Source organism: Chanodichthys erythropterus, chromosome 10, assembly GCF_024489055.1.
Source record: "Chanodichthys erythropterus isolate Z2021 chromosome 10, ASM2448905v1, whole genome shotgun sequence".
Lineage (NCBI taxonomy): Eukaryota > Metazoa > Chordata > Actinopteri > Cypriniformes > Xenocyprididae > Chanodichthys > Chanodichthys erythropterus.
The window spans coordinates 891710-905501 of record NC_090230.1 but is presented as its reverse complement, the minus strand read 5'-3'; the positions used below and the strand labels follow the sequence as shown (position 1 = coordinate 905501).

At 36.9% G+C, this 13792-nt stretch overlaps 1 protein-coding gene across 3 annotated transcripts in view; it reads left to right on the top strand.

Moving 5' to 3' along the window:
• Positions 1–13792, top strand: part of anos1b (anosmin 1b) — a 131786-nt gene that overhangs the window by 98491 nt on the left and 19503 nt on the right. For all 3 annotated transcript variants that reach the window (XR_010896243.1, XM_067398476.1, XM_067398475.1), the window contains 4 exons: positions 3191–3387; positions 7467–7605; positions 10444–10599; positions 11274–11368. Coding sequence is in view for 2 of the 3 variants with exons in the window: in XM_067398476.1 (XP_067254577.1) it covers positions 3191–3387; positions 7467–7605; positions 10444–10599; positions 11274–11368 (587 nt within the window). In the remaining variant the exon portion in view is untranslated. The remainder of the gene's footprint in view (positions 1–3190; positions 3388–7466; positions 7606–10443; positions 10600–11273; positions 11369–13792) is intronic.

Genomic DNA, 13792 nt, shown 5'->3' with positions numbered 1-13792 from the left:
TATGTCAGATGTGAAACATGTTTCTAATAGTATGAAATAAGCTTTTCCATGGATGCGAAAAAACATCCTTCTGGGCAAGCTGAAATCAAACTCGGCAACAGATTCAAACCTGGGCTTTCAGTTTTGGACATGTTTGAACGTTTGAAGTTTTTTTGGTACCAGTTTGTTTAATTTCATATCTGTGATATTCTCTGATCCCAATGATACGGCCCATATCATTAGAGACCTCAGAGGTGCTTGCGTTGGCATGTTTCGAGTGCAAGCCCGGCTCAACACCAAGGCCAAGATATAATTACACACAGACTGAGGCAACACTCGACCCTCTGCCAACAATGACTGGAATCAAACGTTCTGCTATTTTGAAAGATTACAAACTCTTGGAGAGCGTGTGCTAAACTGAGCAAGAATAAATCGAGTGTGAGAAATATCTGACATCTTCCACTGATGCCCTGGGAGTGTCATCCAAGATGTTTCTCAATGCCTGATCTGCGTCATGTCAAGACAGTCAACAAGCATTAGCTCAAAGTGGAATGAAAATTAGTGTGCTCCAACACTGAAGCAATATCTCATATATTATCCACTGGCGCAGGCATCTCCAGAACCCATTGACACATAAACACAAAATTTGCACAAAACATTCTGTAGAGAACTTGGAAAGAACTCTCTACCACATGGATTGTGTTCATCCTATTTTAAGCCTCAAACATGAAACTGCTCGAGAATGTGAAGTCCGAGGGTTGGGAGGGGTTGAATTAAGAATGCTTGAGGTCAGAGGTCGGGTGTGTGGCTTCTGTTGCTGGAGGGAAACTTGCAGATGAAGGACCCTGTGTGACTTAATGACTCTGTGAGAACAAAATCAAAGTGACAGTTATTTGTTAGTGAACTAGCCATTATGTGCTTTGTTTTGTTGCTGCCCCCCAGTCTGAAATGAAACCGACATCAGTGGGACCCACAGACCAAAGACACTATCTTCAGAAGCCCACAGGCATGACATTAGCATGTGAGGTAAACTGACATATCAAAGTATCTTTCCTCTGTCATGGTTAATGCAAATGAAAGCACACTGATTGGCCTCCAAGGTAAAGCAGCAGGCCATTTGCTTTAATCAGAAACAGAGTGTCTGCTGTGCGTCTTTGAAACAAAATGGAATGCGTTATTGGTTTGTGTGCTAAGTCAAGTATCACTATTAATATTGCTCATGCCTAAGGTTAGTGACTAATTCTACATGCTTCAATCATGAATAATATCTCAAATGGTGTGAGTTGTTGAGGGAAGGTGTGCTTTTACTTTTCTAAATGATTGGACATATGGTTTTTGCCTGGCCAATGATAAAATGTAAGTAAGAACCAGATTCCCAGAACAACTTAGCAACCACTAACACCTCCGTTAGCATCCTTTATGAAAAAGAAGAATGTGTGCTTGTAGTGTACTTTAAATCTTAAAATTATATTTTAGAAAATTGTACTTGCAGATAAAATAATATTAAAGGGTTAGTTAACCCAAAAATGAAAATTCTGACATAATTTTTCTCTCCCTCATGTCGTTCCAAAACTGAATGACTTTCTTTCGTCTTCGGAACAGAAATAAAGATATTTTTAATAAAATCTGTGAGCTTTTCGTCCCTCCATTGACCATCTACACAACTACCACTTTCAAGGCCCAAAAAGGTAGTAAAGACATCATCAAAGTACATTAAAGACTCCAGTGGTTTAACCACAATCTTGATGCGAGTGCTTTGTTTGTGCAAAAAAACATAATTTACCACTTTATTTACAAAATATTCATCTCCAATGTGCTTTCACGCAACAACGTCTGCTCTTGCAGTTGGAGGGGATGCATTTTTGTAAGAAAAATATCCATATTTATAACTTTACAAACTGCATCCAAGGCCATCCACGCATTCATGAGAGAGTCAAGTTCCGGTGGAAGACTTCTAATTCATGACCAGTGTTTTGTTTTCCTTTACCCTTTGTGCTTCCACGTTCAGTTTTCACCTGAGCTTATGCTACGCCTTTGTCATATGTCCTACATCATACTTCAGGTAAGAGGTCATTCTTCCACCGGAACTCAACTCTCTCATGAACACTTGGCTATAGCTGGAAGCTAGTGATTACAGTTTATAAAGTTAGAAATATTTATATTTTTCCTAAAAAAACGCATTGCATAATTTCAGAAGGCCTTTATTTACCCCCTGGAGCTGTATGGATTACTTTTATGATGGACGGATGCACTTTTTTGGGCTTCAAAGTCTAGGGTACCATTCACTCCCATTATAAAGCTTGGAAGAGCCAGGACATTTTTTAATATATCTCTGATTGTGTTTGGCTGAAAGAAGAAAGTCATATACACATATAGGATGGCTTGAGGATGAGTAAATTATGGGATCATTTTCATTTTTGGGTGAACTAACCCTTTAACAAGCTTACACGATCATGAGTCAATATTTCTGCATCTATAGTCATAACTGTTTTTAAGGTTCTGATGTGTGTACTTACAGTCAAATGAGGCACAGACTGAATGTTATGTCTACACTTTTGTTCTGTCTGGATTATTCACACATCACTGGCAGCGGTCATGTGTGGGGGGTGTGGCTCTCCCAGCAGCGGCAGTGGACACACTCCACATCTGTCATTAGCACACTTATACAAGCACACTTTTCAACTCATGTCTGGAATCCCTCTTTGCCACATCAACAGTAAGATACCATCTCACACACTAACTTGTTTTTATATAATTATGTAAACTCTCTAAAGTTTTTTGTTGTTGCTGTTGTTGTTGTTTTTATTTGCTAATGATATATTCTATCCCCTAATGTTACTCCTTGACACAACCCTTACAGAAAACTTTCTGCATTAAAAAAAAAAAAAAAACCCTGCTGAACACTATGGTGGCTTGTGAAAACACTCCACATGGAGCCAAGAAACACTAAAGACAACAATTGTTTGATATTTTCTTATTTCAAGAACACCAGCTCTCTTAATAACCAAGCGATCGCTGAAAATGTCACATGTGCAATATAGTTGCGCATCAATTGTTTGTTTCTGCTGCAGTTCTTCTCCTGACTTTTGCGTATGTTATGATGTTTCTTCTCTGGTTCACCTCAAGTTATGTTGGGTGAACACAAATAAGCTGACAAGAGTGTGATGAAAAGCAGTGGTCTGACAGAAGCACCTTCACATCTCTGTTTCAGATCCGTTTCCCCCAGAGACCCCACAGAATGCCAGAACAAGGAACCAGACGGTTCACCCTGACGGCACGGTGAGTGTTCTGGTCCTGTGGGAGGCCCCCAGTGAGAGCGACTTGGTGGTCCACCATTACAAGGTGACCTGGAACACTCGAAGAACACCCCCAACTAGCCAGAGCCGGGCTGGACGGGTCACAGATGGGGTAAGCCCTCCTGAGCTCAGCCCTTTGTCTCACCCTTCTGCTGGCATGTTCTCTCAAATACTGTGCATACTTTTATATCTCTGCTAAACTGTGAACCTGTAGGGGGTTGCGTTCAGTGTTTATGTATGTGGAAAGTTCATTTCAGAAGAATGAATAAGAAAATTAAGCCAGACCGAGGCTGCGGATAGTGGCCAAAATCTTGTTGAGGCTGTCGAAGTTAGTGCACAATTTTTACCTTTCTCTCATAAAGTTGAACCTGAAGCCTCAGAGAGGGGAGAAATTTCCCCAAGTTGTTTTTCTTGGTTTCAGTCTTGAAATGTCAGACCCAGGAAGTGCTAAATCTGCAACTGAGTTTAAGGATTTAAACGTATGTTTTCACTGGTCAGCCTCATTCCCCTTTGGCCACCGCTGCCTCGCAGGTGTTGAACTCATGTGCCTCACCTGTGATGTAGTAAAGTGCTAGAGCCAGTTAAGTCGGTTCCCCACAACAACCACAAAACAAAGACGCAGCTGGCCTAGTGATCAACATATTTTATTGTAGTCCAAGTGCTCTCCTGAAAGCCACAGCTCTCAAATGGTTTTGATTAGGTAATTTGTTTTTACAATGCAATAACCTCTATGTCTGAGAAAGCAATCTATTTTATTGAACAGTAGCCTATAAAGACTTATTTCAGCTGACAGTTTTTTTGTTCTCAGAATGGATCACTGCAAGCGTTTAAGAGTTATTGAGAGTAATAGAAAATGTCAGATAATTTTAAACTGCCTGGAATTAAGAATCTTTTAAATCCAAAAAACACAACTTAGTTGAAACTAAAAGCACAGTGGCCCTATATGTCTATTTTAGAATTTAAGAATGACAAATGTATGGATCATTTAACAGCACTATCTGTCTCTTATATGCACAGAAACAACTTCATCTGCACTCTTTATTTGAAAGATTACAGTAATAGATGAAGATAACATGACTTAGTGTGACATCTGGACAAAATCATTGTAAGTTTTTAATGGCTTAGCAAGGTTGCTCTTAATAGCTAAAAAAAAAAAAAAAATCTCACATTATTGTAAATGTTCTCTGTGATAAAGATGCCATTCAGATACCATATAAGCATACAAGCTTGATGACTGAAATGCTGAAAATAAGATAACTATTAAAAAAGTTATATATTGTTTAAATTGTTTAGTTATTATTTTGAAATAAATGTAAAAATGCACTAACATACTAAAACGCTAACTTTATGAAATGTATACTTGGTTTTAATAAATAGAACATTACATATTGTAAAGATACAAAATAGAATTGTTTATGTTTATTCAACCAGGAAAATGAAGTGCAACAGGGACATAAATTTACATTTGATGTATATAAAAAAAAATAAAAAAAATTGAGGACTTTTCCTCTTTTGTGCTTATTTTTGAGTGAATTAACCCCTTAAAACACCACTGCTCATAGTGATGGTACCACCAGGCACTACTCACTGATGGCAGAGGTTGGAGGAACATCAATGTCCGAGACTTGAATTTGATGCAGGCAGCAGGTAGCCAGAGGACTAAAATAATGGAGTGAAAGAGGTGTAATGTTGCACATCGCAGTGTTCTAGATTATCTTCAGATGCTTATTTACAATTTTTGAAAGGAACATTCCAGTTGTCAAGTTTAATGGTTCATCAAACACTAACCTTATAGGTTCTTGGCTGCCTGGCTGATTATTCTTGTTAAAGTCCATCTATACAGTGAAACTGTAGTTGGGCTGGCAAGGAATCTCTTCTCAAGATTAATTTATGACAACATAGATTCATATAGGCCAAGATGTCTGAAAGAGCACCAAAAGATACAAGAGATAGGCTGTATATATGGAGAAGAAGAGGGGGCCAAGTACTGAACCTTGAGGTCCAGTGGTTTAGTTGATGTGGTTACCTGATGACTCATTGAAACCTTGAAGGACATAAGCCAGCAAAGTGCAGTTTTTGTAGTGACCAGTTCAAACAGGAGGATCTAGTGATTTACAGTGTCAAAGACAGCAGGGTGGATGATCTGGAGGCAACTCTCAGCCACAGTTTCACTGACTGACAGCAGGACAATCTCTGTGGAATGTCAGCTTTTGAAGCCAGATTGGTTGTCATTCAGCAGGATGTTATGTGAAAGAAAAGTAGAAAGCTGAAAACAATGAACGAAAAGCTACATAAATGTTTATAATGTCTGTCCCATATTGCCTGCTAAGGTGCATGTAGATGGAGTTTCCTGTGTTGTTGGTAAAGTCCCTCCTAGGATGTTGATTGCATAGACGCTTTTGCATGTTGTCAAACTTTGAGTTAACAGGAGTTAACCTTAAATTAATGATTTATACTCATATTAGCATAGATACCTTTCACATGATAATTATGACTTATATGAGGAATGTTTTTTATTCTGGTTGACCTAACTAATGCAGCAAATCCATGTGTTTAGGTGATGGATTAGGTGTATGCTTGGCTAAAGAGATGGGCCTGTAGTCTAGACTTAAACTGACAAAATGTGTCTGAATCCTGAACAATGCTGGGAAGGCTATTCCAGAGATTCAGTGCCAAATATGAAAAGGATCTGCCTCCTGCAGAGATGACCAGAATGAACATGATGGACTATAGTGTGTTTTGAGCTCACTTAGGTACTAAGGAGTCAAGTCAGACAATTCAAAACTAGCAGAATTTTGAAATGTGTATGAATGTAGTGACAATAAAATTGACTGATATGAACACATTTCTTTGTTCTAGTAAGCACTCTAGCTTCAGCAAGCATAATACATTAATATGTACGCCCCCAATATTTGCATATGCCAGCTCATGTTCAAGGCATTACACAAGGGCAGAACGTCTGGATCTCTGCACAGCTGAATCATCAGACTAGGTAAGCAAGCAAGAACAATAGCGAAAAATGGCAGATGGAGCGATGATAACTGACATGATCCATGATATCATGATATTTTTAGTGATATTTGTAAATTGCCTTTCTAAAAGTTTCGTTAGCATGTTGCTAATGTACTATTAAATGTGGTTAAAGTTACCATTGTTTATTACTATATTCACGGAGACAAGACTGTCGTTATTTTCATTTTTTAAACACTTGCAGTCTGTCATGATCACTAGTGAGAGTGCCCTAGTCAGCTACTAGAGGGCACTCCATTCCGGACTCTTGTTTTCACCCCTTGGACTACATTACCCATACTCACTCCTGGACTCATTATCCCACTCATTGCACTCAGCTGTTTTGTGTTTCATCATTAGTGTTTGTCTATTTATACCTGGTTTGTTTCTGCTCTGGTCATGGTGTCTTCATTCATGTTTCCGAGTCTCTATTTTGGTTTGCTTTGTGTTTTGTTCCTGTCATTGTTTTGTTTGGACTGTCTCCCTGGATTTTTGACTATTGACTGGCTTACGGATTACGTTTCTGGATTTCCCCAATAAATACCTGCAATTGGACCTACCCTGTTTGTCTTCGTGTGTGCCGTGACACAGTCTGTATAATTCATAAACACAACTTCATTCTTTATAAATCTCTCCAACAGTGTGTAATGTTAGCTTTAGCCACGGAGCATACTATCAAACTCATTCAGAATCAAATGTAAACATCCAAATATACCATACTTGCGCGATTAGACATGCTGCATGACGAACACTTTGTAAAGATCCTTTTTGAGGGTTGTATTAGCGAACTTTGTTTATGCTGGTTAAGGCAAGCGCAAGCTCCGGGGGAGGGGAGCACGAGAATTAAAGGGGCCGTGCAGCCTGAATCGGTGCATAGTTAATGATGCCCCAAAATAGGCAATTAAAAAAATTAATTTAAAAAAAACTATGGCGTATTTTGAGCTGAAAGTTCACAGACACATTCAGGGGACACCTTAGACTTATATTACATCTTTTAAAAAGACGTTCTATGGCACCTTTAACCTTTTGCAAAATCTGCATTGGGAAATCTTTCACACTTGCATGGATTCCTATTGAAATGCCTGGATTTCGCCCTGTGAAAATTCACCCAAACAACTCTAATTGTGACTGCACATTTAGTGCTAAACCATTAATGCTAATGTCTTGTTTTTATGCCTTTAGGATGTAACGGAGATGGAGCTTCATGGTCTACAGCCCAACACACACTACACAGCACAGATTCAGGCCATCTCTTACTGGGGTCAGAATCGACTCAAAAGCAGCCGAGCTCACCTCTCCTTCATCACTGCTGCTGCCACCAGTAAGAACTCTGCAAGAGAGATCTGGTTTGACTTTCTGCATACTTTGAAAGATTTATATGAATGTTTGGAAAGTTCCAGTTATGAAACTTCATAATTAATTGTTTTCAGAGTGTGAGCCAATTTTGATATTATTATTATTATTCAGTTTTTATTATTCAATCAGTTTTACTAAGTATAAATTGAAAAGGGTGCAAATGAAGGGGTGTCAGAAATAAAATATTTGCTCTCTCTTGATTCTGGCCACCTCCTTTTACCATGAATCAGTGGTGCCGTTGATAATTGCAGCACAGCAGAGCCATTAAAAACACAGAAAACCTTCTTTGGAGAGGAGAGTGTTTTGTCAGAAATGTTGTCCTCTTACGGTGACTTAGATTTTGGCACAGAAGTACAGAGGTTAACCTTTCCCAGAGGCAGCACATTTCAGCCCTGTATCAGCATCCAGAGCTTATCTGATCCAACAGTACTGTGGCTCAGCAGGAGAGTGTTTGAAGGGCACGACCCCATTTACTCACCTCAAGAGGACTGCAGTTAACCCCACACAAGTTCCTCATCTCCACTATTGTTGTTATTCCTGTTTGTTTTTTAATCATTTAGATCAGACAAAAAGTGAAGAGATATAATAATTTTAGTATGGCTCTGTTCAGTTCTTTTTGAGTAGTATGAAATATTCAAAGACAATCTATTTTTTCTAAAAATTAAATTCTTCTTCTTTGCTTTCCAGTCATTTTTCCACTTTCTTTCTTTAATATTTTCCCCTCTGGGTTTATCAGCCCTCTGTTATTTCTCTTGAGGTCTCTGAAACACCACATCAGTTATAAAATATCTCCATATTCCCTTACAGTAATGTATTGCAGACTGCCTAATACTGAACCCAAGATTTCATTAGTCACAGCTTATGAACAAGGAAGAATTGTCATTGAAACAGAAACAAATATAATTTAAAAAGTCAGTGCTTTCTTTTTGTCATTTTATTATAGGAAATATTATCTCCTTATTGAGCGAAATCAAATGTTGCGTTTTGTTAGAAAGTTCCAAAGATTTGGGATATTCCTACTTGATTACGCAAGATGACGTCGGAACTCATACAATTGTGACAAAAAAAATTGAATGTCTCAGATGTTTCTTCTAGACATCAATGAGATTTAATGGAGATCTTTGCTTAACTTCTTCTCAGATGTTTCTCCTAAAAAAAAAAAATCCTAGTAATATATATTTCAATGTCTCAAACTGTTTATATTTGCCAAGAAGATTTCAAAATGAACTCAAATACTTCTCATTATAACCATCCAAAATTACTGTAAATCTAAGCATTGCCATCCACATTGATTTTACAGCTGTATTTTATACAACAATTGTCTGTTTATTTTATGAGAAACATCTGTGACAAAGTTGATACTTGACTGAAACTTAATTATAAGACCTCCATTACATCTCCTGAGCTATGAAAGAAACCTCTGAAGTGAAGATCAAATGTCAAATGTTGGCTAAATGTAGAAATTTTGATTCATTGATACATTTTATTATCTTAAAAGTGAATGTTTATGCCCATGTTCACATGACATCATGCACCTCAACGAATTGTGGTTGAAAATCTTTGCCTTTGAGTTTTCAAGTTGGAAGTCACACTTCAAGTTCCAATCTATTGCACTTTTTCAAGTGGGATGGAATGCAACAATACTGTTTCATTTAGCATTTGCTTTAAGATGTATTTGAAAGATTATTCTGTGTTATTTTCAGCGTAGTTTTGATGTTGTGCTATTGATTACCAAAGACAATAACTGAATTTACACATTTATAGTGAGAAGTCTATAGGGTAAGTTAAAAGGATATTTTTGTTTAAGGACAAAAATAACTTTATTGTATTACCATCTATGATGGTATATATTATAAAAACATGCCCTGACACATTTCAATCCAAAATCATGAGAAACCCATAAGAAATTATATTTTGCATTATGAAAACTAACCCTATTTTTGGATTGCTATTTTGCTTTTTTCATCTTCACTTTTCTTTAGTGTATAATGTTGCTGTTTGAGCATAAAAAAGCTCTGCAAAGTTCCAAAGCACAAAGTCCCTCTAAAGGGAGTTATTCTCTATATCAGTGCACTGTTTCTGAACTCCCTGAAACACCTCCATTGTTGTCCTGAGTTTTCATCCAGGAACAAACATCACAATATTCCTCATTTAAATAATTCCCGCCCAAGGCATACGCAAAATAAAGGAACACGGCCTGATTGAGCTAGTTAGTATTGTCTTGAAACTCGCAGTTATGGTAAAGGGCAGGACATTTCCCAAACACACTCGAAGCGCTTGACCAATCATAGCACACTGGTTTAGCTGGCCAATCAGAGCACATTACGCTTTTCAGAAGGAGGGGCTTCAAAGAGAAAGGAACTAAACAGACTGGGAAGAGACGAGCTGCAAAACTGTCAAATATGGGGAAAATAAGGTGTTTTTTAACATTCAAGCATGAAAACCTTTTCTAGTAGAGCCAAAAAACAAAACCAAGACTTTGTAAAAAAGGGCATAATAGGTCCTCTTTAAGCTTTTAATTGTCTATAAAATGTAAAGATTTTAACAATTACAGTAATACGATTATTTTATGTAAATCAGCATAAATTAAAGGCAGTGCAACAAATTTTGTTGTAAAAGTTTGGTCGTAAAAATAGACTGCATAAATTATCAAAAAATTAGGCAGGTGAGACCATTTCTACTTAGTTGTTTTTGGTCACTTCCATGCCACAGATGTTGTACATGGAGATTAAATTTGAAAATTTGTTCATTCAAATAATAAAGACTATTGGCAAATGTAAATGAATCTCCTGTCTCATTCTAGCGTCCTCCTATGGGAATGACCATCTTTCTGGGGAGTTCTCTAATGAGCTTCCAATATCCCACTCCTCTCCCAGTATCCTGAGGCTAGAGGCGGCCGCCCCTCATTATCACGACAACCAGCTGCAGGTCAAGGTCTTCTGGAAGAGCCGAATCCAAGGCAAGTGAGCTTCTTTCTATAAACCAAGGTAGTGTGACTGAGGTCATTCAAAGTTTACTTCTCAGCAGAAATTGTCTCCCAACAAAAAACACTCTCACATGACTTCACACCAATCACACAAAGCATATCAGTTTGTTGACAATCCATCGAATCCATGTGTCCCCTTAAACAAGTCACTGCCAAAGCAACAGTGTGACTAATGATTTATGGAAGAACGTTACCAGAGATAAATATTATCTATCCGCAAAAAAAGACAATCACACAGGGATGTCCTCTCTAGACTCTTTCCAACAGATTATTCACAATCTGCTTAGTAACTGTGTTCCAAAAATACACATTTGGCGACATGACAGCCTTCAAAGGGAAGATTCCAGTCAAACCACAAGTGCCCATAAATACAGGGTGTTGATTTACTGTTATCTCCTGGAAAGAAAGGCATGAAGAGTGATTTAATAATGCCGGTACGAGTGAGAAATCAAAAACAGATGAAGGGGGATGGCGACCTGACGCGGGTTTGTAGAAAGATGTCATGTTGCTTGCGTATGGAAACAGAAAGCTGGGAGCAAAATGTATTTGATCCCTGAAAATATGTTCATGCTGCCTCTGTGGAAGAGGCAGAACCTCAGAAATGGAAAAACATAATCTACAACATTCTGTCTTGTTTACTTTTGTAGAAAGCCAAAAGGATTCCAGTTCATATATTCTGAGATGGTATCCTGAAGTTTGTGCCAATAACGTAACGAAAGGCGAGAAAACAGCCACAGTTCAGGTGTGTCTAATCAATTTACAATGTCACATACTTTCTTTGCTAAGATTGTCTAAAGAGGCCATTTTGTTCTTTTTCTGAGATCAAGTGAAATGTGGAAATTTCCCTGTGGTGAAACAGTGTAACTGTTTTAATGACCTCTGCTCTGATTGACTAACCTCTTTATATGTGATCATCAAGTGGTGGACAAAGTACACAAATGAAGTACTGGAGTAAAGGCCTGTCCATACCAAGAACAACAACTATAAAAATAACAATAACAATAAATATATTAGCATCCTTATCAGCGCACAGAATCGTTGCGGTTTTGCCGTCTGTCACTTGCTCGAGCTCTTTAAAGTAGGTTGGATTCTGATTGGCTGTCAATGTTTTTATCATTCATCAGCTGGAAAAAAAAACCGCTCTGAATGTACTATATTGTTTCTCTGTGTCATTATCGTTAAAGTTGTGCTGTGGACTCTGCTATTCTTTTATATTTAGAACAATTTTTAGAACTATATCTTTATTGTTATCATTACAGTTATTGTGCTTGGTGTGAACGGCCTTAATACAGAGAACTTAATAAAATTTAACTCCAGTAAAAGTACTCTTTTTCAGTTTTATTTCAATCCAACAATAAGGAAGATTATTTAATGAAGACACACTGTAAAAAATCAAAAGTTGAAAAAACTTAAAAGTTTAAGGCAACAAACTTTTCTCGACTTGTTGTATTCAGTTTATATAACAAAAAGTTGAGAAAACTCAAAAATCTCCTACAAAAACTAGTTGAAAAACTAGTTGCCTTAAACTTTTAAGTTTTCTCAACTTTTGATTTTTTACTGTGCAGGGACAGATTATGACACTGTCATGCCCTGGGCACGGACCTGTGTAATGGCTACCCCTTTTTAAATCAAACAGAAACAGCCTATTCATTCAGCACAAATCCAAATGTTTCTATATTCCCAGTATATTTGGATGCTAGACTATTATTTATTTTGTAAACTGAGCTGTGCACTTCACTCGCCTTCAAATATCTACGTAAAACGTCATCCTTCACATGCGCAAAAAAGGTTTTGGGTTTAGTTGACCATTTTATTTTTGTATAATTAACAGGCTGCGATGCCAAGTTCACGCGTGAATTTTTTGCTATAGCAGCATAAACAACAGAGCATGAGGATTCATGTCACATCGCGCACCAGAGCTTCTGTGAACGGAGAAAAACTAAATAAAGTTATATAGGCTATATACAGTATAAGGAATAAATAGGCCTATGTGGAATATTAAATACTTAACAGATTAACAAAACAAAAGAAATATGGCTATATTTGCACATGTAAAACTAACCCCTGGAAAACAAATGTTGGTATTTTTAATGGGTGAGAGACACTTATCCATTCTAAATGAATTTAATTTAATTTTAATTCTAATTTAACATAGCCTAATCTTGCCGGTCAATTATCGCATCAGTTCGGTCAAGAAAATATTTACTGACAAGGCAACATTATTGCTTTATTAATTGCCAAGGCAACATTTCTAATTTTACTTTATTTTAAGTTTTTTTTAACTAGCCTATTATTTTATTTCAGCTTTATTTCAGTTAACAGAAATGTTTTTAATGGTTTTATTTTGCCTGCCTGAAAGGCAAAACATCCAAAGAATTTTCCAGCTTTTTCAAGCGACGAATAATTTACAAATATTTGCGAATAATTTAATGCTGTTCTGGGACCTATTCCAGGCCATAAACCTAGCCTACAGCTATTGTTGCAAACAAAATTTACATTAGTCTACTTTTAAGAATAATGACACAAATGTTGGGAAATTGATAACAAGGCTACCTAATTCCAGTGTTCAAGGAAGAAAAGAAAAAAAAAAGGATAACAAGGGACTAGACATGGCACAGGTGTTAGAAATGAATTGATAAGTTAAAAAACTAACAAGGGTAACTATGGGTCTAAACACAGGAAGTAAACACTGGGAACAATGGAAACAGAAAACACTTCAAAATAACAGTCCAAATATCAAAACCAAGAAACACTAGTGAACATGTAACAATTCTAGCACTTTTTACCATTCAAAACATGCCAAAATTTAATGAAAACAAAAATCTTTTTTTTTTCAGTTGCTGAAATTTTGGTGCATCACTAATAGGGCAAAACAGCAATATAAAGCAATATAAAAAACAGCAATATAAAAGATGCATGGGCATAAATTTGCATATTTTTTATGTTTATAGATTTTATCTTAAGTAAATCTATGCCATACAGATGATGATGCACAAATGTTCCATTTCATACTATCTGCTTAAGTAGCTTGCCTTTTTAAAACTAAATAAAAATTTTTAAAAAAGTGAAAAAATGATGACAAAATGTTTACTTTGTGGAGAATGGTCCCTCTAATGCCTTCATACCATTATAACTTCTTACATTTCAGATACTTATACTATAAGAT